We start from the raw sequence: 25,964 nt of genomic DNA on the forward strand, positions 1-25,964 counted from the left end.
TATTTAAATATAATCTTAACAGATATTATCTTTTTAAGAAACTAATAGTGAAGTTAGACAGTTAGACTTCGTAGAACAGTTTTAAAATATGTATTTCTCAATTTTACACGAAGATCTTTATTGACAACTGACATCTTTATTACTGTTTTTGTTCATTTCTTTCAAAGCGCGAATCTAGCATGATAGTGTTTAAAAAAACATTTCTGTGATACTCTTGAAAAGTTTAATGTGGATACTTTCAATTTTCCAAACGCATTACGGCTTTCTGTCAACAGAAAGGGTGTTCGGACTTAAAGCTACAACTCGCGTGGGGTTGTAAGAAGCGATATTGCCGGTGAGAAGTTCCGGGTGAAAGGTTACTCGGGAGAGACAAGATGGCTGCCACCATGGAGTTGTACTGCTGGAAAGGCGATTGGGGATTACCTTCTGTGAACACGGAATGCTTGACAGTACTGGTAAAGGTTTAACCTTATAAAAGCAAAATCACTATTTTATGTAATGATCCGTGAACTGTATTTCTTTAAATCCCCTGGGAACCTGACGAGTGGCCGTTTCTTGCTTCCTGATTGACCTGGGAGAGTTTTTCTTACTTAAATCAGTTTATTTGAAAACTGAAATGGGTGTGCGAGATGAGACAGCAGTTCTCTGTGTAATCCTTTAAATGCACCTTGTGATAATTTAGTGTCAGTCATTGATTTTATCTGTTTTAAACCAATACCCCCTTAACTTATACTACCACGAATACGTGAAGTTACCGTATTCCTTCAGTTAGTGTGTATACTTTTTTATGTTAGTATATTGTCTCTTAAGTGTCCTCTTGAAGTGCGCTTTTTATTATTTTTTTACCAGAAATAAAAGGAGACAGAATATTAAAATGGATACAGAAATAGACACTTCACAGCCAGAGGAATTCACAATTGTAAAAACTAAAAATGATAGTTTTTACGTATTTCCAGTGTACAGTATGTCTTTCCTTTTGATTCTTTGAATTTCTCATAGAAGTTAAATAAAAAAGGAATTCAACTTTAAAAGAATGAATAGACAGAGCAGTATTAGACCATTTACCTTTGTGGTAATAAGCCAAAATAATCAACAGATTCATAATAAAAACATATCATTTATCTCTTGAAGTGCGCTTTACATCTGGGGTTTACGGGAGAGTGACGTTGTAGAACTAGGACCGCTTCCTTCTTGTATTCTCCCAGTTTTCATGTAAAGTGCTTCAGAGGACACCAGGGGTGAGAATTGGTTTGGAAATTAAGCAAACCTGTTACGGGAGAAACCTCAGCGAGCCGTGTACAGTACAGTTGATAAAAATAAAAAGTTGATTATTTTCTTTCGGCCTTTCAGCTATTATCTTACTGTTTTTTTTTTACAAAACATTTTAGTTTACCCCTTAACCGGGCGACCTTGAAACAAGGCTACGCAGAAACCAGTGTGTTCGTATTTCTCTTTATTAGAACTGTTTTAACTGGGTCAAGTGAGCTAACTGCTTTGCAGGTATTCTGTATACTACAATCTCTAGTAATTGAAACATAATTAAATACAAGACAGTAGTGCTGAATACTGATCCTTAAGGTTTATTTTCTGTGTTTAATTCTTGGTTTTTAAAACTAAAGTGCATTATTTCCAACAACTTCCATCACACAGAACATGATGCACTCTCTCCTCAATGTGGACCACGGCTGTTTAGGCAGCAGTAAAGGAGCAAAATTCTTAGTTTTTTCATTTCTTAACAATGAATTTGAATTTTTATCATCTTAATCAGGTGGGGATGGTACTGTATCAGACAGCTCACACAGTGAGTCAGTGTTTTCACCTCGTACCTTCTGGGAGAGGGCTGGCCTAAACCTCACTGATGAGTATGTGGTTCTTACCAATTGCAAACCTCTTTCAGCTTTTTAAGAGCTGAAAGCACAATTTAAAAATTGTGCCCCACATAGAGCTGAAATGAGGCAGCCTATGATTAAGAACTTAGTCGACACAGGAGTCACTCAGGGCCAAGATATATAACCTCTGATATAGAGAACAATGTGATTCTGCCATGTCAGTCTCTAGTGACTCTTGAGTCTGATTATGTTTTGCAGGTAATTCTATCTGAAATCCACTTAAAAATCAGTCAGCCCTACAAGAGGTCCTTCATTTTGTTCTCGACCCGTTTCAATTTATATGTGAAATCCGATATCGGATTCCACTTCAAGAGAGGAATCTTTTCACAAGTTTCTAGAAATTGTGTTAACAGCACAGTACTGTTGTCTGCACAGCTACACAGTTCTGCTTATTGTTCTGCCTCTGTCTCTTTAACAGAGGCATTGTTCATTCATCTTGAACATATTTGCATAGAGGTTGGTACAGTGGTAAGCATTGATGTCTTACAGTGCTAGTGCCCTGGGTTCTGTTCTGGCCCTGGAGTACTTGTGAGTTTCTATCCTCTCCCTGTGTTTGCATGGGTTTCCTCCCAAAGTCCAAAGGCATGCTGGTGGGTTAAATTGGCTTTTGGGAAGTTTGCTCCTGGTGTGAGTGTGTGTGTCTGTGTGTGCCCTGTGATGGACTGGTGTCCCATCCAGGGGGTATCCTGCCTTGCACCCGGTGCTTGCAGGGATAGGCTTCGGCTCCCCTGTGACCCTGACTTGGATGAAGCAGATAGAAAATGAATGATTGGAATTTGCATAAGCAAATGTGAGGTCAGAATATTCTTAAGAGCACAGTATGGTCTTTAACTTTCATGTGTGAGCAGTGCAGCATTGTACAGTTGTGGAAATAATTTCTTTCTGGTTGTTAAACTTGGAGCGGATCAAACAGCTATGCTTTGGCATCTGGTTTGCGTTGTAAGTGCTGCTAATGACCGGCACGCTTTCTCTTGACTTGCATGTTTCTGATGGAATGACAAGTGTTAGAGAATATCCACATGAACGAGGCTGCATGTTAATGTAAACCTAATGGCACTGTTTGCTCATGTATGAGCTGTTTCTCAAGGTACCTGTGCTCCATGTCTACCCCTCTTTTAACTCATTTTGAATCCAACTTTTAACATTTAGTAGGAATAGTTCTGCATGTCTGAGTTCTGAATGAGTCGGTGGCCAAGAGAGGTTCATATAAGTTAAAGCGCGAAATGACTTTCTATGAATCCGTTTGTTGGTCATTGGCGGGGGGGGGGGGATCTTTTTTTCAGGGAAAACTACGTGCGAGTTCTACGCTGCGAAATTTGGAAAGGTTGGGGAATGATGTTGAATGTAACTAGTCTTCAGTTAAATGCGTTCCTTGGCCTTAGCTTCCCCCAGTTCCCAGACCTTTTTTTCTCGGTAAGCTTTGCCGACAAATAGCGTTTGACATGTCGGTCCTGAGAAGTCCGAGGCCGTCGGACCGGGGCTGTTTTTGGGGTGAGCGATAGTGAGGGAACAGCTGTTCAAACAGGATGCGGCCTCGAAGAGCTCAGGGACTTAAGAAGGCCGGGGATTAGCCGCGGGAAACGGCTGCCTTAAATCTCTCGGGAGCTCCCCCTTTTTTTTTTACTTCTGTTTCGAGCGGAACAGGGTAGGAATCCTGTTTTGGTTCTGCTCACGGATCCGGGCCCCGTCAGGCCTCACTGTTCGAGCGAAGGAAATCTCGGAGCTCGATCACCCGGTTGCCACGGCAACCCGGCACACAGCCGTAAACTCGCTGCGTGCAATGAGAGATCGCTCGGCTGACACCGGCACAGCTTTTCGGGTCTTTAAAAGAAATAAAAATTCACAGAACAAGCTGATCGAGACGGTTCCCGAGTGCAGTGGTGCAGATTCGTTCTGTTGTTTGATGTTGTTTGGTTAAATTTGACCCCGTCACTTTTAAATGAATCAACGATTTGCCCCTCGATTTCGGTGCTGATGAGCTGTGAACATTATTTGTTTTAATGAACACATTCGTCGCCAGTACAGTCTCTCTGTTTTGGCATCCTTTCATGATTTTCAGGCGCATCGTACAAGCAATTTGGCGTAGGGGGGCATTAAATTCCTCTGTCACCGGACTCAAGTCGGTGTTTTGCTGGAAAGAATACACCGGTTTTATATTTACCCCACACAAAAATTGTACGGAAGGTTATTTTGTGACAGTTGCGGCTTCTTATTTTCGTCGTAATTATGAAAAAATGAACGTATTTACGCGGAGAAATGTGAAAAGAAGCCCAGACCTACGGGGCTTTAGCGCATTGACTCCGTAGAAAGAGCGATACGCACACCCTGAGGCAGGGCAGGGTTTTGAATTTGTTCGGCGTTCAGTAACCAACGAGCAAAACGATTGTTAACTTTTGCTGAAGATCCACGGTGAGTAAATAGTCTTCCTAACGACGTAGATTCAGCAACTAAAACTGCCATTCCACGTGATTTTTTGTTGTTGTTGTTGTTGTCTTTTAAAAGTCGGCACTTAATCTGCCGATAGTTGGAGTCCTAGTGTGTGGTGTGAATTGTCCTTCCAATGAAATCCTCAAGCTGTTCTGTCTGCGCTGTGCGGGAATTAATAACTGCTGCAAAGGAACAGGTAATAGGTTTATTCCACGGCCGAAACGTTGTTTTCTTTCTTCTTTCTTCAGCATGGGATAAACCTATTACTTGTTCCTTTGTAGCCTACGCATGCTGACGCAGCTGCCACACCTGAATTAATAACCGCTGGTCATGGAAGGCGATATTTCTCAGTAACAACGGAAAATGCAATCCAATGTAACGAAAAGCGAGCATTCATAGAGACACTGGGACATATATATTTTATAGGTATAGAGTGTTTTCGTGTCGGAGGGCTTAGTGGTCATTAATCTGTTTAAGGAGGCCGTTGACAGCGGCGACAGGCGTGTGTTCAGTCCCGGAGACTGCGCTGCTTCTCTTCAGCTCGCCAGGGCGACCCTAGCCAGACCCTGGGGCCCGGAGAAAGCCCCTCCAACTGCTACTGCGGGCCTCCGTTTGTTCCGCCTGCCACGCGTACGTGTTTTGTGCTGAACGAGTCCCTCGTCACGTGTTCCTCTTTTTAACACGATGCACGCGTGACGTGCCCGATCCCTCCCTCCATTGTTTTAATGGGTTGATTGAGTCGCACCGGCAGGGGAGGCTTCCCTACACAAAGCGTGGTGGGTGTGTGGAACAAGCTGCCCAGCCACGTCATGGAAGCAGATCCCCCGGCTTCTTCTCAGAAACGGCTGGTCGAGATCCTGGGATCCCTTGTCTACTAATTGCCGACAGGACTAGATCGGCCCAGCAAAGTCCTTTAGTTTGTAACCAGTGTTGTGCTCTTTACCTCCAACTAGATTTTTGGAATTGTGGGTTGTTGGCGTGTCGATACTGTGGTTCGTCGCCAGTTTCCCTGCACGTCTGGGGCAGAGCATGAGGGTGAGAGCCAAGACGTCTGGGAATGGGCTTTGACAGCAGCTGGGCAGATCTTTGTGTTCGGCCAGAACAGGAGCCAGGCCGGTTGAACGAATTCCTGGTGAGCAGTGAGCCAGGAATCGGAAGACGTAAGTGGAGATTTTGTGATAGTGGTTTTAAAACCCAGAGCACTTCTTTACACAAAGGGTGGTGGGAGTGTGGAACAAGCTGCCCAGCCATGTTGTTGAAGCCGATACCCTGAAAAAGCCAGTTCTCTTCTGCAGGGCACCCAGGCCCCGATACGGTTTCAGACGAGAAGCTTAAACAAATGTCAGAAGTGATTCAAAATCCTACTTTTCTGGCTCTGAAGGAATTGAGAGATGTCTGGAAAATCTTGTGGGCAAACCTCTCTTAATTCTTTGTTTGTGGAAGGACTGGGGGGAGGGGGGGGGGTGGTTTGAATTCCAGGCCTTTTAACAGAAACCATCTCCCATCGAGACAGTTCGCGCCTCCCGAAGCCCGGCGGCGCGCGGATGAAAGGGGGTGTTTGAGCCGCGCAGCGCACTGTAATCAGCCGGCGTCTGGCGGCGCTGAAACGCACACGCTCCGCAGCACGCGCGGCTGCGTTCGGGATTTCCTCGAGGAATTTTCCAGCCCGCGCGGTGAGAGACGAGTATGTGTGTGTGCGTGCGCGCGTCTGGGAGCCGGAGCCGGTCACTCTTTCCATTCGGCGCCCTGACAGTGTGCAGCCGCTGCCTGGGCTTGTGTGAGCTCATCCTCCACAGCCCGGGCTCAGGAGCGCTTCCCTCCCGACTGCTCCCAGCGCATTTTTTATTATTAGCAACGTTACACTTAGAGACTGTATATTAGAGGGTAGTAGGCACTGGCTTTGTGTGCGTCTTGTGGAGGCTTGGCTGGTCTCCAAAAGCAAAACTCAGCACATGTCAACGCAGATTTGTGCCCCGCCAGTCCTCCTTTTCAGCACTCGCCCAGTGGGTCCCAGCCCTGTCCTGGAGGAACACTGTGTCTGTTTTCATTTCCTTCCAGTTAGAGTTCTAGATCGGGGTCCTGGAGGGACGCTGTGTCTGCTGTTCTAGATCGGTGGGCCTGGTCCTGGGGGGGGCGCTGTGCCTGCTGGTTCTAGATCGGTGGGCCTCGTCCTGGGGGGGGCACTGTGTCTGCTGGTTCTAGATCGGGGGGTCTGGTCCTGGAGGGACGCTGTGTCTGCTGGTTCTAGATCGGGGGGCCTGGTCCTGGGGGGACGCTGTGCCTGCTGGTTCTAGATCGGTGGGTCTGGTCCTGGGGGGACGCTGTGTCTGCTGGTTCTAGATCGGGGGGTCTGGTCCTGGGGGGGGGGGGGGCGCTGTGTCTGCTGGTTCTAGATCGGGGGGTCTGGTCCTGGGGGGACGCTGTGTCTGCTGGTTCTAGATCGGGGGGCCTGGTCCTGGGGGGACGCTGTGCCTGCTGGTTCTAGATCGGGGGGCCTGGTCCTGGGGGGGCGCTGTGCCTGCTGGTTCTAGATCGGGGGGTCTTCTCCTGGGGGGGCGCTTCTTCTGGATTTTGTCCCAGCTTCTTGAGTTCCTGATTGCAGGTTGATTGATCTGGGGCAGATTTGTAAATTTGCTTTCAGCTCTAAAAAGTTCACCTGGGATTTTTAGTGGGTATCAACCCTGTACTCATCTTTGAGTTTCAGAGCTTCCTTGCTTCAGGTGTGTTGCCTGAAATGTAACCGGTATGTCCAGTGCACTAGGATTTAGCGCTTGTTTTGGCTGTGTCTGATAAGTGGTATTGGTTGATCAGGTAATTAAGAACTGTTTCATCAGAAATATCGGCAAGAAAGTAAATCTTGCTGAGAGGCTGTGTAAAGTTCTGTGTGCTGAGGTTGTTTGGTAGAGGAGTACCCTTCAATTAAGGGGTTTCTGAGCAAAGAAACTAGCTGGGGACTGCAGTCCTAAATTCTCAGTCCGGTTATTTTTAGTCTCTATAACGAAATACATTCATTAACGGTAGAGAAAAATTGTACAAATTGAGCACAAAACCGTGAACTTTTTGAAAGTACTATAAGTCACCATGTTGTCACAAACCCCTGGTCTCACCACGGGCGAGAGTGAGAGTTCCAATGGACTGTGACGTGAGGCGGCCCTTCCTGCTCACTAGTCACTGTACTGACTAGTGTAATGTGAGTCATACGAGTGACTAAGCACAGGTTGTACAGCAGACATTTACCGCAGAAATGTTCCGAGTTATTAGCAAAACTGTGTGGAAATGGAGAGCAATTGGATTAACAGAGAAGAGATGTATTCACAAGCCTGCTTGTTTAGCTGCTTCACTTTCCTGGAAATTTTGTTACCTCATTCTGAATCACAGAACATGGCTCCGCTCCTACCTGGAAATTTAGTCTGTGTTGTGATGTAAATTGGAGGGTTTACACGTTAATGTGTACATCTTACTTTCACTGTGGCTTCAAATGCCCTCTTCAGGGCTGATTCGTTCTAACCCCAAGATTTCGAAAGAGCGTTGCAGTTCCTCTTTAAAAGCCTAAACAAGCAGATCAATTAGGGCTGGAGATGTCGAACCCAGTGGGCACAAAACCAGCAACAACACAGGAGTTCCTCCAGGATCGGGGCGGGGGATCGGTGCTTAAGCAGGAATTCTGTCTCTGATGAGGCTCAGTTTCCTTCTCCCACAGTCGGATCTTACTCAGTCTTTGGTCAGGTCTTTAGGCAACCCTGTGCTGGGAACGGTTTGCTGGTGCTCCTGTTTTGGCAAGCGATACCACACTCGGAGAAGGAGGTTTCAGGACCCAGCTGCATTCCCTTGTAATAAAATAGCCAGTCAGTCGTGCTGTAACTTTAAGAGACCTTTCCCCCAGCCTGTTCCAAGAAAATGTGAAATATTCCAGACTTTTCAAAATTTCTTTAACACTTCTGCTACAGGCATTTCTTTTTGCGGGTGTAACTATCTGGAGTCATGTATCTGTCTGCCGGGCAAGGCCAAGCCTGTTTTTGCTGCTGGTGTTTGTGACCCGTCCAGTTTGTGCTTAGTGTTGTACTGAGATGCATGTCGGTGTGCCTGCTTGTTTTAATAGGAATGATCTCTGTAAATGCTGAATGGAAAAAGTCAGGCTGCGGCAATTGTATGTGGAGGCTTTTTTATGACTTGCGTTTTTAAAATTATGGAAGAATTTTCTAATAAAAATCGTAGCCATGATGTCAGTCTTTTGAAGCTGTAAGAGTGGTTTTCCACTGGTGGGTAGTTTAGTGTTTAGCTGCAGGGAGAAACCCACAAGCTTTCGACTCCCAGTATTTTGCCTTCTCCAAATGCCACCAGGATTAACCGTTGAGTGAAGGCAGGTTTTGAAAGAGCAGCAGGCACAGTACAGTGAGTGCGGTTTTGGGGTTCTAAAGTCTACAGCTTTTTCATTTGCACGAACAATTCATTGCACAGGGGTGGAAATAAGGTTCCTCTTGCACAGCAGTTTGAGCCATTTCCAGGGTTTGTAATTTGCTATAAAAATTGGATGGTTTAAGTCTGGTAACTTTGTGCAAATTCAGTATTACTGATGAACTATTACAGTTTATTAGCGCAACTTGTACCAGACCCTGCTGCTTCTAAACCCTGAACTCCTGAACCTCCTCAACTGCTGTGCTGGGGGAGGGGGTCAGTATTCATGCCTGATCTTGGGTACGGTGTTTCCTGTGTATTCAGTTGCTCCTCTTACATTTAAGAAAACTGGACACTCTTGCACATGACCCATCTCATCACGGACCCTCATCAGTGATCCGACTTTTGGAAACGAAAGTTGTCTTGGCACCGATGTTTTGTTGTTGTTTTTTTTTTAAAAAAAAAAACCTTGCTGTCACCAAAAATAAAGTATAACTGCCAGACCAGATATATGCGTTACCCTTCATGCCAAAATGTGAGAAGGCTGGAACTTCACTCCAGTCGGCCCTAGCCTGCCGGTGAACTCCTGTTTCCTGTGCTGCAGACTCTGGGCTCAGGCCACGTAAATCCAGGATAATCCTCCAGCTAAGCCTGCCTTCTTAAATGCTTCTTTTGGGACTTGCTGACTTTGAAATCCCCTTTCCTCCACGCTTCAGCGTTTTTGACATGCATCGCTAAACGTTTGGCCTCCGGCGGGTGTCGTGTGCACTGTAGTGCAGAAGTACACCTGACGGACGTGTTTCTCTGCTGTGCTCCTTGTACTGCATCCTTGCTGGATAGGGCCCTTTCCCTCTGGAGTAGTGGTTAGGACTCTGAAGCCCTGGAAGGTCCTGTATTCTCACCCCAGGTGAGACACTCCGGTCGTACCCTCGAGCAAATTGTTTCATTCAAATTGCTCCGGTTATCGCCCTGCTGGGGCATCTCTTTCCAAGGCAGCCCTTGTGAATGAGAAAGTGGCTTTGAGCTCCCTTGCACCTGACAGGAGAGTTGCCTCCGATTGGACGAGCCGGGCGGGTCTCTCGATGATGTCACCCCAAAGCCTGCAGCTGCCCACAGGTTTGAGCACCAAACCCACGCACCTGGGCTCAACCCGAGCCTGGAGGCTAGAACTTTCACTGGGCGAGCAGCCTGCGAGATGATTCCTTACTCTCCAAATGCAAACATCTCCAACACGACCAGCCTGATTCACTTTCCACAGCGCGACCCCGTCATGGCCGCTGAGTCCAGGCGCTCTGGTAGGTTAACTGGCTTTTGGAGGAAACTGGCCCAGGTGTGAGTGTGTGTGTTTGCGTCTGTGCGTGCCCTGGCATCCCATCCAGGTCTTGCACCCGTTGCTTGCTCGCATAGGCACAAGCTCCCCCACGAGCCTGAATTGGATGGAGTGGTTAGAAAATGGATGGATGGATTAGGAACAGGAGCACTAAAGAAGTTTATAATCCCTCTGCGCACCTCGCAAAATTAGTACGTCCTGCCCAAAATGTGCTTGGCTACAATGCCAGCGCTGTCGTGTTTCACTTCCCGCCGAATCTGGTGGAAATCTGTTTTGGTGGCAGCAGTCGCCAAGCCTGGCCGTGATCCCGAGCCATGTGCCCGCTGCCCGTCCTGTCTCGGTGCTCCCCGCGCCAGACGCAACATCTCAGACGGGGCTTCTCGCCTTCGTGTTTCCTGCCTGTTCTTTGTTTTGGTTTTTTTTTGCCTCCGATATTTTGGAATATTGTTTTTCCTCTCGCTGGCTCCTGCCGTGACCAGATTGGCATCCTCGTTTACCAGTCTGTGACAGAGGAGCCTTTCAGCTGGACGTGAGCCCTATAAAATCCAACTGGTTTCCGTTCCCTTCGTCCAGTCCAGACTTGCAGGGGAGCAGGAGCCTATGCGGGGAGGCACCACACGGAAAGCAGGCTACCCCCTGGGTGAGACGCCAGTCCTTTGCATGGCAGGCAGACCTAAACACGCACACACTCATACCAGGGGCAGTCTTCCCAGAAACGAATTAACCCACCAGCAGGTCTTTGGTCTGTGGGAGGAAACTTGCGCGTCAAAAGGGAGAACATGCAAACTGACCTAAATTCAATACCTAAGTCATTTATGATGGATCTGGCCTGTTTCCCACTCCAGTCAGGAAAATAAGATTCAAGGGATGTTTTTTTTTCCTTTTTGTAAGAAGAAAAAGGGTGGAAACTCTCTTAAAGGGGTGCATTTCACTGGCAGGCTGAAGGGACTGAACTGTTTTAGTCTTGAACAGGGGGACCTCATACAGGGGCTCAAAATCGTCTAAGTCCTCGAGAAAGTCGAACCAGTAGATATCTTCCAAAGAAACAGTGAGTCACAAGCCAGGGGGCACCAATGGAAACTGTGTGGAGGTGCTTTTAAAACCAAGAAGAGGAAGCACTTTTTTTACACAAAGGGTAGTGGTGGAGTGGAACAAGCTGCCCAGCCATGTTATTGAAGCGGATTACCCTGGCTTCTTTCCAGAAACAGCTGGAGGAGAAACTCAAGTCAGTTAACTACCGAACGAGCTGGATGGGCCCATTCTGTTTTGTGTCCCAGTGTGAGAGCCGAGCCAGTGACTGGTTATCTGTGTCGCTCACAGGCTGTGTCTGTCTTTGGAACGGACTGCTCTTCTCTCCTGCTCTGCTGGGGTGATTCTGTGGAATGGCTGCCCTCCTGTCTTTTTATACCCCCTGATCTGGGACAGCCTGGAGGTCAGAGCAGCTACCTTGCTGCTCCAGGATTGGATCATCCCCAGGTTTATCCCAGGTTTTCCAAAGATGCACTGGAATTGTCCCTCCCACAGGTCGATCCCTGTCTTTGCCCACGAGGACAGGAGCAGGACACCACGCGCCTCCTACCTCTGCTTCCTCTGCCCCAGTAGCAGTGCTGGTGCCCCTCTGACATTCTCCTTCCTGGGTCGACGTTTTCCCCAACAGATCTGCGGGCCCGGACTCTGTGCTAAATCTGCAGACACATCAGTGGTTTGCAGACGCGCCAACATGCAGATATCGGAACCCAGCACTTTTCCTCGTCGGTTCAGAAGCTGACCACGGTCCTGTCTTTAATACACGCTCTCTCTGCGCAGGGCTCTGTGTGTGTGGCAGAGTGGTGTGCAGCCCTGGTGGTCTCACAGCATCGGTTACAGCAGTAATTTGCGCCGCCTGTCATTGTGCCACGGTTTTAATTTCTCCGTGCGCTGTGCACGTGTTCCCGAGAGACATTGCTCAGCGGCTGCTTGCCCTCAGCTCGGCTCCCCTGGTTTGTGAGCTTTCTGACATTCTCTGCCAACCAGATCTCCAGCGGCAGCACTTCTCCCTGGTCCTGCAGGAACACCGTCTCCTTTGGGTTTTGTGCTCGATTTCGGTTTCGGTTTGCTTTCGGCTTTTATAAGGTCTGATGGGATTTATCACGCGTGTTAACCCTGTCCCCGTTTCTGAGGTTCTGAGCTGCCCTCAGTCAGGTGTGCTGCCTGCACTGTAGCCCTCTGCACCCCTGCAGTAGGTCACCCTTTCCTTGAGCTGTCACTTGCAGATTGCTTTCTGTCTGACATGAAGGTGGTGAACTTTTATAGTGCGACTGCAAGTTGGCTGTTTGAATAGGTGCAAATGATCTGTAATGTAACTGTACTCCCTTGCTTTGGCTAGTTAAACAGGTGACACTAAGCAAGTTAACAGGAACCCCTACATTTAAAAGGCAGGGGTTGTGTTACTGCGTTTTTGTGCACAGCGAAAATAAATAAATATTGAAAAGGACTGAGCTCAAAACATAATCCTGTGGATCTGCAGGACCAGGAGACAATAGCACTGGATTCCATCCTGTCACTTGTAGCCATTCTGCAATCCCAGGTCACCCCAAGGTCACCGGACTCATCTCGCACTTCAAGATCTCAATCCTGTCCAGAAAAAAGTGATAACTGGCTCTTGTCTTTTTTTTTTTCTCCTGCAGACCTATGCCAAGTTCGCAGGGGCTCCCCTCAAAGTCCACAAGATTGCCAACCCCTGGAAGAGCCCCACAGGTGAAATCGGGGACCCCATGCCCCTACATGTTTTACTTTCTCTGTGTTTTGGAAGGCCGTTGCTCCCTGTTACTGCAGCCATGAGAGAGAGAGCATGTGCTGGGTTTGTTTGAGTGGGGGTAGGCTGCTTGTTGGAATACAGACATTTTGTAGCTTCTGGATGAGCTGCAGCTGAGGGGAGAGAGAAAGGATGATTGAATGATGGACAGGGGGGAGAGGGGGTCTTGGTTTCCAATACTCCATCAAGGTAGAAGCTGCAAATCCCTGCTCTGCTAATTGCTCTGGCCTGTTTGTGATCTGGCTAGTCTTTGAAGGGGGCAGTTTTTAGAAACCGGCACAAATAGACTAGTCTCAGGGACGCCAGTGGGTAGTATCTGATAGAAGTGTTAGTCTTTAACCTCTTAACAAAATGTGCCACTTGATGGATGGTTCAGCAGAGAGGCTGCTGGCAGGGGTTTCCTTCAGTCCGCGGCGTGTTTTCTGATGGCTGTGACCTCTCTGGTTCCCCTCCGGTAGGGTCTCTACCAGCCCTGAAGACCAAAGAGGAAGGGTGTCTGTCTCAACCACAGCAGATCATCATCCACCTCAGGAAACAGGTGAGAGCAGCCCTTCTTCTGGTCTTGGATAGATCTCGATCCTGTTGGACACCGGTGCTACCAGCGGAGGGGGGACAGTCCATCAGGCTCTGAAGATCTCAACAGCACACGCTTGTGGGGAGAAGCTGAATTCTGGGGAGACTGGCCGAACATTGTTGCTTCTGACTGAAGAGACCCCCTGAACCTGCTGGACTGTCTTCCTCATAGAGCATCCTTGGGAAAGCTTGGACAGATAAGCAGTGGGGACAGTGTCCTTCCTACTGGGCACTTTGAAACGGTCATCCGGTTATCCCAATAGCAATTAGCCATCTGCCTGGCAGTGATTCTGCTCTGATTAACCAGTCGGGACCTTGCCTTATTATTTTATTTAGCGAATGCAAAGTGCCAGAATGATAGCTTCTGGTCGAGCTGTGTTGAGGGTGTGTGGTCGTCAACCGAGTCCGTAGTGTGGGCAATGCTCTAGGATGTGCTACATCCCACAGGAACAAAGAGTGATCAGTGATCAGCACGGATCTCCCATCTAGACAGGCTGGCGTGACGTGGATCCTGACCAGTCCTATAATAATAATAATAATAATAATAATAATAATAATTGCTTACACTTATATAGCGCTTTTCTGAACACTCCACTCAAAGCGCTTTACGGGTGATGGGGACTCCCCTCCACCACCACCAATGTGCAGCCCCACCTGGATGATGCTCAAGTCCGCTCCCCACACACCAGCTCTCAGTGGGGAGGAGAGCAGAGTGATGAAGCCAATTCATAGAGGGGGATTATTAGGAGGCCATGATTGGTAAGGGCCAATGGGAAATTTGGCCAGGACACTGGGGTTACACCCCTACAGCGGTTTAGAGTGCACCACTCTTTTACCGGAGGGTGTAGGCCAGGAAGTTGTTTGTGTAGGGTGTGTTGAGGGACTTGTTTGTGAAGTCCAGTGATTTACATTCTTGAGTGGAGCTGCACCCGAGTCTTGCTGGAGGGGGACTTTCCAGATTAGTATTCTTGAAGGCAGGCGTGTCCTTGCTGGCTCAATCTGTCCTCGTGCAGTGGCAGGTGATATTTGCTCGGCCAGGAGAATGGGGTGTTTCCAATGGAGTTCCAGTGCTGACACGCATGGTGGCGCCTAGCTGGGTCTCGACTCGTCTTGCCTAGAACAGAGGGACGTAAAAAAGAAAACGCAGAGATGCCTGTTCATTTTGCTCCTGCCTCTGCAGGCCTTGATAGCACTGTGTGACCCCCACATTGCCTCTCTCCAGGCAGTTTCTGATCTCGATCTTTCTGCAAGATTTTCTTTTCCATCGGGGGAGAGTTCCTTGTTCGGTCCAAGGCGAGGGCAATTTCTGCAGCCTACTTGTAACAGGAAACACACCAGGGAGAAATACAGGAAGACAGTCATTATATGAACTGAGACTTTTTAAACTACAGGCACGTCATAAACTGGTCAGGCTGGCCCCTGCATCAACACAGGAATGTTCCCAACCTCCAGCCTGAACAGCAGCACACCCTCCCTCCCTTTCCCTCTGTATATGTATGTGCCGTCGATAACCTTAATTCCTTCAGAGAAATACGCACCAGCCTGCAGCTGTCAGGTCACTGCATGACGATATTGTATTGTGCAGAATATGAGCATCTTACTAGTTGGTCCTATCCCACCTTGCATGGTGAGTTCTGCATTATTTTGTGGGATTCATGGCCAGAGCTTGGATTGAGACTCCTGATGTGCTTTCTGGGCTCATCCTGGACTGGGAGCCTGGCTGTGATCTCTGGGCTGTAGGGGCTCATCCTGGACTGAGACCCTGGCTGTGATCTCTGGGGTGTAGGAGCTCATCCTGGACTGGGAGCCTGGCTGTGATCTCTGGGGTGTAGGAGCTCATCCTGGACTGGGAGCCTGCCTGTGATCTCTGGGGTGTAGGAGCTCCTTCTGGACTGGGAGCCTGGCTTTGATCTCTGGGGTGTAGGAGCTCCTTCTGGACTGGGACCCTGCCTGTGATCTCTGGGATGTAGGAGCTCCTTCTAGACTGGGACCCTGCCTGTGATCTCTGGGATGTAGGAGCTCCTTCTGGACTGGGAGCCTCTGTGATCTCTGGGGTGTAGGATCTCCTTCTGGACTGGGAGCCTGCCTGTGATCTCTGGGGTGTAGGAGCTCATTCTGCACTCCCTGGCTATGAAGCTTCAGAGGTTCATCCTAGACTCAAAGACCTGGTGTTCTCAGCTGTTAAGATAAGATGAGAAACACATCCCGTTACTCTGGTGCCAGGATGTGTTTTTTGCGATCCTCTCCTCCTGTCAGAAGTGCAGAGTGCTGGGCTGGTGCCCAGAGGGAACCCATCCCTGCGGATAGCTGCGGTACGGCCTCTCCGAGCCAGGACAGTGGGAGACAGGCACGCACCGAGAGCTGCTGTGCAGGAAATAATCAACACGGAAACCGAAGAGGCTGGCAGAGTCACGCTGGCCTTGGAGTGGTTGTGTTCTGCTGTTAACAGCAGGTTTCCTCCGGCTGAGCCAAGCGTCTTGGGCTGTGATAGTGGTTCCTGCTAACATTAACTTGGGGGATGGAACATTAACCCTTTGTTTTGGGAAAAACTGTGGTGTCACTATTTTTATTTTGCTCTGGTTCTGTCCATTTTGCAAGGACGGCCCGTCCTCGGCTTGATTGCGGTAACCCTTGGGTGCCCCGGTCTGCACACCGTTGGGCTGTTCCTGCAGGTGTGATGGTGGAGGCAAGTCTCTGCTTGACCCTAAGGTCACTTTGTTGGAGGTCCAGCTGGGCCTGTAAAGTCCAGGGATCGGTAACGGGCCAGGATTCCCAAAGTACGACGTGGTGTCAGAACCGGATGGTCATACTATTGGGCGAACTCTCCTTGCTGTCTGCTTTAAATCTGGTGCATCTAAGACCGTGAAGAAGGGATACGTCTGTACACAAAGGGTGGTGGGAGTGTGTAACAAAGCCAGCTAGCCATGTCATTGAAGCCGAGACCCCGGCTTCTTTCCAGAAACGAGCTGAGATCCTAGGATCCATTATTCATTATCGGCCCAGTGGATTCCTCTTGTATGTAACCTGATGTTATTCGCTTAACCTCCAGCTTGTTTTTTTTTTTTTATTTTGGGTTGTTGGTGTGTTGATACTGTGGTGCATTGCCCTTTTTCCTGCACGTCTGGGGCAGAGCATGAGGGTAAGAGCTAAGAAGCCTGGGAATTGGCTTTGACAGCATGGCTGGGCAGCTCTTTGTCTGCACCTGGAACAGGAGCCAGGCCTGCAGAGAGGTGAGAGGGGGCATCTTCTTCTGCACTTCCACATGGTTATCGCTTGTGGGCCCTGGTTCGGGTTGCAGTGAGCAGTGTACAAATGGAAATCATGAGAAAGTGTTTAAAACCAAGAACAGTTCTTTACGCAAAAGGGTGGTGGGAGTGTGGAACAGCCCGCTAGTCATGTTGTGAAGCCAGTCCCCTGCATTCTTTCAAAAAAAACAGCTGGATGAGATCGGCCTGTTGGGGACAGGAGGCACTACTTTACACAAAGGGTGGTGGGTGTGTGGATCAAGCTGCCTATCCAGGTCATTGAAGCCCATACCCTGTCTTCTTTCCAAAAACAGCAGGATGGCATCCAGGTGTATTTTGGACCAATCAGCTACTAATTAACTACCCAAAGGACTGGATTGGCCCAGTAGCCTCCCCTCAAATTGTGAACGGCTGTTCTGTCCTTTCAGAAATACAACGCGGACTATGACCTGTCTGCCAAGGAGGGAGCTGACACCCTGGCCTTCGTCTCGTTGCTGGAGCAGAAGCTGCTGCCTGCGCTGGTGAGGTGGTGGGGGGAGGCTCCATGTCCTGCTTCCCGACTCGACCTCCTCCTTCCTTACTTCCCTCCCTCTCTCCTGCTGCCTCCCTCTCCTCTCATCCCAAACCCTGGGCCCTGGGGACCCGCCGCAGGCAGCGCCCTGGTTAACGATCCCAGTGTCTAGGGCTTCCTTTAAGATCCCGAAGGTCCGTGTGGTTTACATGTCGGCAGGGCTGAGTAGGAGGGGGAGCCCTGCGGTCCAGCGCACTCTTTCCAAGCCACGTAACCAAGCAAGGAGAGTGTGTTTGTGGGAGGAGGGGTTTTCTGCCCTCGTGGTGCCCTGCCTGACTCAAGGCCCTTTCCTCCACCTTTCCCGATGGTTTTTTTTTTTGCCAAACAGGAGAAATCCTGCCTTTTCGGAACCCATCGATCCCTGACTGCATAGGGATTGCTTTTTCCCATTCCCCGGAGAAAGGGCACTGACGGCGTTCTGGCCTAGTGCGCCGAACGACAGTCACGTTATAAATTAAGCGCTTGCGGTTATGGGCTGTAGTGGCCCACCCTGTAATTTGAGTTCAGCGCTGCTTGTGTCTGCCCTGCTCTGTATCTCTAATTTAACAGCAGGGAGCAGGCAGGAATGCAAATATTACTCCCTGTTGCACAACGCTTTTGAGTTTTCATACAGTATTTTAAGTGGGCTTACAAAGGCACACACGTGGAGGGTTGTAGAGCTATCCAAAAACTTTGTGTACTTGCATTTCTGCTGGTGTCCTGTAGCTGTAGCTCATTCATCTACAGTCCGGTAGCTCTAGTGTAGCAGCGCTGGTGTCCTGTAGCTGTAGCTCATTCATCTACAGTCCGGTAGCTCTAGTGTAGCAGTGCTGGTATCCTGTACCTGTAGCTCATTCATCTACAGTCTGGTAGCTCTAGTGTAACAGCGCTGGTGTCCTATAACTGTAGTTCATTACTCCTGCAGTACTGGAGCTCCAGTGTGGCAGTGCTGATGTCCTGGAGGCAACAGTGTGGAGAAGGAATGACAGCTCTAGGCTGGTCATTTTTGGGTTCAAATCCCATGTTGGACACTCCTCTTGTGTTTTTACATGAGGGACTTCACTGGGGCTACAAGTCTAAGTCGCATCCGACATGGCTGGAGCCCTGGTCCCGATCCGGTCCGATCCGGCAGCTCCAGCGCGCCTGCGCTGTGCCCTGGCCCTGCCGGTGGCCTTGACCTCTGTCCTGTGTCCGGCCCGTCGCCAGATCTACGCCCAGTGGGTGGACTCGAAGAACTACGTGGACGTGACGCGCCGCTGGTACGCCGAGAACATCCCCTTCCCGCTCAACTTCTACCTGCCCAGCCGCATGCACGCCCGGCAGCTGGAGCGCCTCAGGCTGGTGACGGGGGACAGCGGGCTGGAGCCCGGCGAGGAGATCGAGAAGGAGGTGAGAGCCTGGGTGCTGGGGATCTCGGGCACCCGCACAGCGTGGGCTGGTTCCATCTTGGGGGCACCATCATTGGTGGTACCTGAGAGTTTCAGGTTGTTGCACACAGCTAAGGTATGCGTATACGTGATCTGACAACTGGAATCAATTTCCTGTCGTTAAACTCTGTTTATTTTTAAGCACTGGGGCGATCCGCTCGCTGTGTGTAACCCTGGCATCCTGGCCAAACTCCCTCCTGGCCCTTACTTATCATGGCCTCCTAATAACCCCCCTCTCTGAACTGGCTTCATCCCTCTGCTCTCCTCCCCACTGAGAGCTGGTGTATGGGGAGCGGACTGGCGCATCATCCAGGTGGGGCTGCACACTGGTGGTGCTGGAGGGGATCCCCATTCCCTGTACAGCACTGTGAGTGGAGTGTCCAGAAAAGCGCCGTATAAGTGTAAGCAAGTATTTTCCCACCGACAGCAGTAGAGTCTCTCGGTGATGTGCCAGAGCCAAAGGTCTCTTCGCCTCCCCTGGATCTCAGTCCTGTGGAGGGCCATGGCAAGGTGCAGTTCAGTGCCACGTGCAGTCAAACTCTCTCCTCACAGCCAGAGTCGCGCGCCGTCCAACTGCAAGAAAGAGTTTGGATTGGGATGTGACAAAAATTGGGTTTGTAGGGAGCAGGCCTCTGCTGGTATCCGTCAGGAAAAGACATCCTCGGATCTACTGGCTACTAGCAAGCAGACTGGAGTGGCCTCCTCTCGTTTGTCACCGCTCTTAGCGTGTTCTCCAGTCTAACGCCGTGGGATGAGAATGCGAGAGAGGTTACAAATCAGAAGCCTATCTAGATCGTTGGGTCACTAGTTGCTAGTGGGTTCCAGGATCCCTTCCAGATGTTTCCTGAAAATCAGGGTTTCAGCTTCAACAACATGGAGGGGTAGCTTGTTCCTGACCCCCACCACTCTTTGTGTATCATGTCCTCAGTTTTTTATACACTTCCCCTTCGTGTCCCCTTCCTGCCTGCGAATGTGTAAACTTGAAGCATATTGATGTTAAAACGACTTCTTCTTCTTGGATCATGCAAGATCCATTTTCAACGGGCACACGGCAGGGTACAACCTGGACTGGATGCCAGTCCATCACAGGGCAGACAACCAGACACGCACACTCACACCAGGGCCACTTTTCCCAGAAGCCAATTAACCCACCAGCATGTCTTTGGACTGTGGGAGGAAACCAGAGCACCTGGAGGAAACCCATGTGAACACATGGAGAACATGCAGACTCCACAAACATAGCACCCCAGGTCCAGAATTGAACCCTGGGTCCCAGGGCTGCGAGGCGGCAATGCTGGCCACTGTGACATGTGGCACGGGCTGGGCCTTTTCCGCAGGGACATCACGAGACCAGATGGCCTCTTATTCGCTTATTTATCTGAAAGAACATTAAATTCCGAATGTGTCCTCACCAGCGCACATGTTTAGGAGGCGAAAAGTCAGCGTTCTGGAATGAGAACAGTAGCATTCCAGTATTCCCGCTCCAAATAAAATGCAGGAAATACATCCTGAAAACAACCCCCTCTGTGCGTCCACTAACGCACTCCGTGCATCTGTCCTGTCTGTCTGCCCGCCCAGCTGTATCGCGACGCCCTGGAGTGCATGACCCTCCTCTCTCAGCGCCTCGGGCAGCACAAGTTCTTCTTCGGGGACTCGTAAGTCAAGGCCGCCGTTCCGCTCCGAAACCCCTCCCCCCCCGAGGAGCCGCCGGGCCGCCCAGCCTCGGGAGCCCCCCCCGCGGTTATTTCACTCTCCAGTCTCGTTTCCTTAATGGATCCAGTCGTGTGCTGAGCTGGAAGAATTGAAGGCGTTCACGGGCAGCCTGGGGCTGGCTCGGGGCCGGCTGTTGTTTGGGTCACGCGTGACTCCAAAGCAGGGGACGGCACAGATGACACATTCTAGATTTAGAGAAAACATTTAATGATTAACGAATAAACATTAAGAAATGGGGTGTCTGGGAGGGGCTGTGGGAATGTCAGTCTTTGGATTCCACTCCACCTTATGCATCTGTGACCACGGTGAGCTCCATGCCGTTACTCATGTATTAGGGTGCAGTGTGACGATAGTGATGCTTTGCCAGTACTGCCCCCTACTGAGCGACATCAGGCAGTGCTAATTTGTGGTGAGGCCTGCATATAAGTATATGGTACATACCAAATCAGCCTCTGTATCAGTGTGTCTTTTTCCAACATTGTACAGAATAGCAGGGATGGGCAGCTCCAGCAGGTTTTACAAGCAACTGATTAAGACCTTCAACAGCATCCAGTTAATTTAATAGGCAGAAGTATAAATCAGTAATTAATTAACAGAACCCCTTGGCCCCTGCCCTGTCTGTCCATGCCACGCGGGAACTGGGTGATGTGCTGGTTCCCCGTGACCCCCGCGCCCCGTTAACTCTGGCTCCGCATGTCTCGCTCCCAGGCCTTCCTCGCTGGACGCCTACGTGTTCGGACACCTGGCCCCCCTGCTGAAGGCCAAGCTGCCCAACAGCAAGCTGCAGCAGCACCTGCAGTCCCTGGACAACCTCTGCCAGTTCTGCACCAGCATCCTGCAGTTGTACTTCCCCAGCGAGGGCAGCGGTGAGCCGGCCGGCCCTCCCTTCCCAATCCTTTTCCTCCTTTTCCGAGCTGGAGCTTTCCCGCTCGTCACCTGCGTTCAGCACTCTGCACTGTTATTTTAGACTCCCGCTGTGACCACCTCTGTTTCTACCCTGCATGCTCGCGTGAAGGATGGGATGATCAATCATTTCTCTCATGTGTGATCAATGAATCAGGGGGATCACGCTGCACAAGCACGAAGAGCAGTGCTGTCTCCTGTCCCTTGTCTTACTTAGTTTTGAGCGATGCTTTGCACTGTCCTGCTGTGGCTTCCTGGCCAGTGAGATGAGAGGTGATGTTCGGCGGAGGCGATGGCGTTTTAACTCGAGGTGCAATTTGTCTCTCCCCCCCCCCCCCCCCCCCCCAGTAGACGGCCCGCCCCGCAGAGCGCCCTCCTCCCCGCAGACCCCGGACGGCGGCGACTTCGACCACGAGCCGCACAAGAGGCGCAAGCAGGTGCTGTCGGCCTTCGTGGCGCTGGGCGCCATGCTGAGCTACGCCCTGCTGACGGGCCTGCTGTCCGTCCACCGGGCCTCGCCACAGGGGGCGCTGCTGGACGCCAGGAGGCACAGACTGCAGGAGCAAGAGGGAGAGGAGGAGGAGGACTGAAGACGGCGGTGGGGGGGGGGAGGAGGGTTTATGCACACACTGACACTGGAGTGGTGGGGGGGGTGGGGTTGGCAGGGGGGTTAAAGGGGCTGGAAATCCACAAGTTCTTGAGGACAGCAGGGCTCCCACAACTTCCCAGGAACTGCGCAGCGGGATCAGAGAGCGCCATTCCAGTCTTGCCTTGTTTCCGGCATTTCATTTTTTTTTCTTCTCCCAAACACGGGGCACCAGTCCCTCTCCTGTCCTGCGGGACCAACGGGATGCTGTCGGATACCTCTGGTCTCCCGTTATGCATTGCTTTCAAGCAGACTGTTTTTTCTTGTTTTTTTAAATCAGCAACACCTAAGTCGGACTTCGGAATGGAAGTCGTCCCGGGTCCAAATTGGGGAGGGGGACTGGAGCCGATGTCATATCCAGCCACGATCGCCCCAAGCTGCTTATGATAGCAAATTCTCTGCAGCCTAATACTTAGTTCGAATGTGCCCGCTGTAATAAAATGATGGGGATTCCCCTGCACATGAAATCATCTGGTCTACTAGCCTATCCAGCCTGCTGATAGAATTGCAAAACATAGTTGCGGAAGAGAATCCGATTGCTCTCGTGCCCAGATGTGCCCGACGAGACCCTAATGTCGGGAAATTGGCTTGGGAAGTCAGGCTACTGTCCCTGGATCTGTGTGATCTGGTGAAGGTATGTAATACTCCGCATGGAGAATGGGGGTGCTTGTGCCCAGATGGGTGAGGAACTTGAATTTGATCCCGTCTTCATGGTCCCCCCTGGCTCTCCTTCCCCGCACTGGCGGATCACCCCTGTTCCCTCTTCGTTCAGTTTACACGGAAACCTGCTCTGTCGCACAGCGCAGAAAAGGGAAATGAGTGCTTTCCGAGCCCTTGTTTTATTTCTGTCACGTCCTCAAAGAACAACCTCAGGGTTGGGGAGCAATACCTCCTGCGAACGTCATGGGTATGTAGAAGCTAATGACTCCAGGAGTGTTTCCTGAACACCGGTTCGGTATTGGACGTGGCTTTTCGGGAGAAAGGGGGGTGCCGATATTTTTTTTTCCCTGCCACAGATCTCTGGAAGCCCAGGCGTACGATTGTTTGTTTGTTTCAATCGGGGGAGTCAGATAAGCCGCGGACACCGGGCCTGCCCCCGCCGGGCCAGCGTGCCCCCTCAGAGCGTCTCTGCTGTCCGGGACCCTCCTGAGCCCCCCCCCAATTGAAAGAAGGGGGTGCGATATGAATCAAACCGGGAGCACAAAAACGGAGATCCTTGCATAGGAAGTAATACAGCTGACGCAGAAGTGATCTGCAGTTGCAGACATGAGTGCTGGGGCCCTGAACAGGAAGTGCAGTTTGTGTATTCGGTGTCGGTGCTTCTGCTCTTCAGGGCTTGTTCGGCCTAGGAGCTGGCAGGAGGGCTTTGCATTTGCAAACGAACTGGCGAAGGATAAGAAGGAGCGGTATTGAACTGGACGAGCTGACATCCGCGATGGGAGAGGATACGCTTTCTTGGCCCGGATTTGTGCTGAAGATCCTTGGGAAAAGCAAGTGTCCAGCAGGGAGCACCCCGGGAACCCTGTGCGGCTGTGCCCCCCCGGAGAGCCAGGCAGGGCGGGGCCTGGGGTTTGTTTTCCCAAGGGAGATTTATCCCGGAGCGCTTTTGAATTCCCGGGTCTGACAGCGAGTGAGTGCGGGTTTTGTGGGAGGGGAGGGGGGGCTTGGGTAAAGAGGCACAGCCTGTATCTTTCTGTAGTGGTCCTGCAGCGAAGCCGAGTCCACTTGCAAAGCAGGACCATGTGGAACATGCTCCTATGGACAAGGGCAGTGGGCACTAGAGGCCGTGGAGAGGAACTGTGGCCATACTCGGCCCCTATAGTGCGCTGTGCTTTGCACCCTGTTGTTGCCAACAAGGATTAAACCCCACTGTTATCCATAGCAATTTCAGTGTTCCGCAGTTGTCATCACACTTGGTTGGCAGTACCAAGGCCTTTTCCAAGCACCCTGTTTGTACGCGTTTGTTATATGGCCAAGTTTTTTCCCCCTTTTCCTCTTACATTGGAATGTACACTGGAGCCCCATCCAGGGTGTTTATGCCTGGCGCCTGTTGCTTGCTGGGATTGGAGGAAAGATCGTTTCTGTTTACTGTTAGGCTCCCAGATGCAGAATTGCTCAGTCTTCGTGGTACTGCTTCAACCACGCAGTCATGGAAGGAGCAAATTTCACACCCCCTTGGTCGGGACAGGATTACGGCATCCTCCTCGTGTTCGCGTGTCGGACAGACGCGTCCTCTGCGCTTGGTCTGGGGCACCTCGAACGCGGAGAAGTATGTGCATTTTCTCCAGCCGCAAATTACAGTTGGTTTTCCCAGGAACCGCGCTGGCTCCAGGCAAGAAAAAAAAAGCCTCTAGCAACAGCTTGGAAGGGAGCATCTGGGCTGTCGGAGTAGCTGATTCCGACAGGGCTTCTCGACAGCACTGGTGCTAATGGGCTCCAGCTCACAAGGGGATCATTTGCGTTCCTGCGACAGCGCCCCCCGGTGGCCATGCCCATCGTTCCACTTGCAGTGTCCCAAGTGAGATCCTGAGGGGGGGGGGTCACACCAAGCTATTGGGTTCGAGGCTTGTCGGTTTTAGGAACCGCCAATTCCTAAAGAAGGGGTTCTCCAAGCTGTCATCTACAGAGTGCTGAGGGGGAGAGTCTCCCTGGAATGGGAGTCTCCAATTCCACAATTTGGGAGATTGCCGACACTCATCAGGCCTTCTTAATGACTGATCAGGAGAAAGGAGAAGGCCGCTTGGGCAGTCGAGCTCAACTTGATAGGCGATGGGTTTGTCTGAGTTTTTGTTGATCTTTCCCTCTCATCCATCTTTGTTTTTCAAAGAATTCCAGGGAATTGGCTTCATCGGAGTGGGTCAGTATGTGGCTCCAGACACCCCCACCTCCAAATCCCAAAACGCCCCAGCGGTCAGGACTGGCCGGGCAGGGCAGGGCTGTACTGGTTCAGACATCCCAAAGTCCGACCCTGGATCACGTCACTAGCGGACTGTGACGGTGATGGTCTGGGTGTACCGTTCTCTCCTGAGCAGTTGTGTCCCATAATCCTACACCGATTGGTGATTCCAAGTCGACCAGTTCTGTAACAACAAGACTGATGAGGAGCGCCTTCGTCTCTCACTTGTGTCCCTCCGGCTGTGGTTCGCAGTCTGTAATCTCTCTCTGGTGGGTGGTATCGTGGAGAGCATGTCAACAGGTCTTCTCCAGCCTGCTCTTTGGGATCGGCCTCAGTGTGGAAAGTTCTCTTGCCTCCTTGGCTTGAGCTGTGTCCTAGCAGTCTGGCTCATGCGGATGAGGGCAATGGGACAGTTTTCTTCAGGTAACATATGGGATTAAATTGGGGGAAAATGTGATTTATCTTAAACTGTGGCCACTGCATTAAGCCGGCCTGTGTTTTATTGTTCTTATCAACTGAGCTGGAAAAACCAAACGATAATGTTTATTTTTCTTGGGGCAGAGGATGATTAAATCCAGGTGTTTGGATACTCGGTGTGTGTTTTGCACTTTTTGTGTTGTGGCTCACTTTCCATTTATTTTCAGCCTGTGTTGTTTTCCCAATATAGTTTGTAGTTAGAGCTGAGGCACTGGGAGAGACAGAGGGAGGCAGTGTGGCCAAGCTGGGGAGAGGTATAGGTTTAATGTCGGGCTCATAAATAAATCAATAGGAAGGGGACAGTGTTCCTGCCAGTGACAGTGAAAGCAGGAATGCCCTTTTCCGCTCAGGACAGTGGCCTACCACTCAGTATCTGAAGCCACAAGGCTCTCCAGCCTTACATTACGCTACAAGTCAGGAATTTCACTTTGGCCTCTGTTCAGTCCAGATTATACAACTCCAAAAATCCAACCAGAGAGGAAAAAAAAATTGAACTGGATCAGCGCAATCAGCTCACGTTAAAATGAAACCCTCCTCCATAACAACTGTGCCTCCTGGGACCTGTTTAATGACCTCAAAGAATTATCTGGGCAAGAATTCCACTATTAAAAAAATCCCTGGTTGTCATTATTGTTGTAATTTTTCCACAGCTCTCAAATCCTGACTCAGAAAAATCTGTGTAGCATTAGGGGGGTGGGG

General features: G+C 50.4%; 1 protein-coding gene across 2 annotated transcripts; it reads left to right on the top strand.

Moving 5' to 3' along the window:
- The first annotated feature begins 338 nt into the window (after positions 1-338).
- Positions 339-25,377, top strand: mtx1a (metaxin 1a). 2 transcript variants are annotated; one of them, XM_069184830.1, is made up of 8 exons: positions 339-455; positions 12,708-12,777; positions 13,294-13,373; positions 17,082-17,174; positions 18,410-18,592; positions 20,209-20,285; positions 21,052-21,209; positions 21,595-25,377. In XM_069184830.1, exons 1-8 carry the CDS (start codon positions 375-377, stop codon positions 21,834-21,836), a joined length of 984 nt encoding a protein of 327 aa, XP_069040931.1. In that variant the 5' UTR covers positions 339-374; the 3' UTR covers positions 21,837-25,377. The 2 variants fall into 2 exon arrangements, with proteins under 2 accessions (XP_069040931.1, XP_069040932.1); XM_069184831.1 differs by having other exon boundaries at positions 21,598-25,377.
- The last annotated feature ends 587 nt before the right edge of the window (positions 25,378-25,964 follow it).

This window comes from Lepisosteus oculatus, chromosome 27, assembly GCF_040954835.1.
Source record: "Lepisosteus oculatus isolate fLepOcu1 chromosome 27, fLepOcu1.hap2, whole genome shotgun sequence".
NCBI lineage: Eukaryota > Metazoa > Chordata > Actinopteri > Semionotiformes > Lepisosteidae > Lepisosteus > Lepisosteus oculatus.

Excerpts from the sequence above, each read along its gene's own strand:
- mtx1a (XM_069184830.1), top strand. The coding sequence starts at position 375 with ATGGCTGCCACCATGGAGTTGTACTGCTGGAAAGGCGATTGGGGATTA. Across the intron at positions 13,374-17,081 it reads TCATCCACCTCAGGAAACAG|AAATACAACGCGGACTATGA; the intron begins GTGAGAGCAGCC and ends CTGTCCTTTCAG. Across the intron at positions 17,175-18,409 it reads AGAAGCTGCTGCCTGCGCTG|ATCTACGCCCAGTGGGTGGA; the intron begins GTGAGGTGGTGG and ends GCCCGTCGCCAG.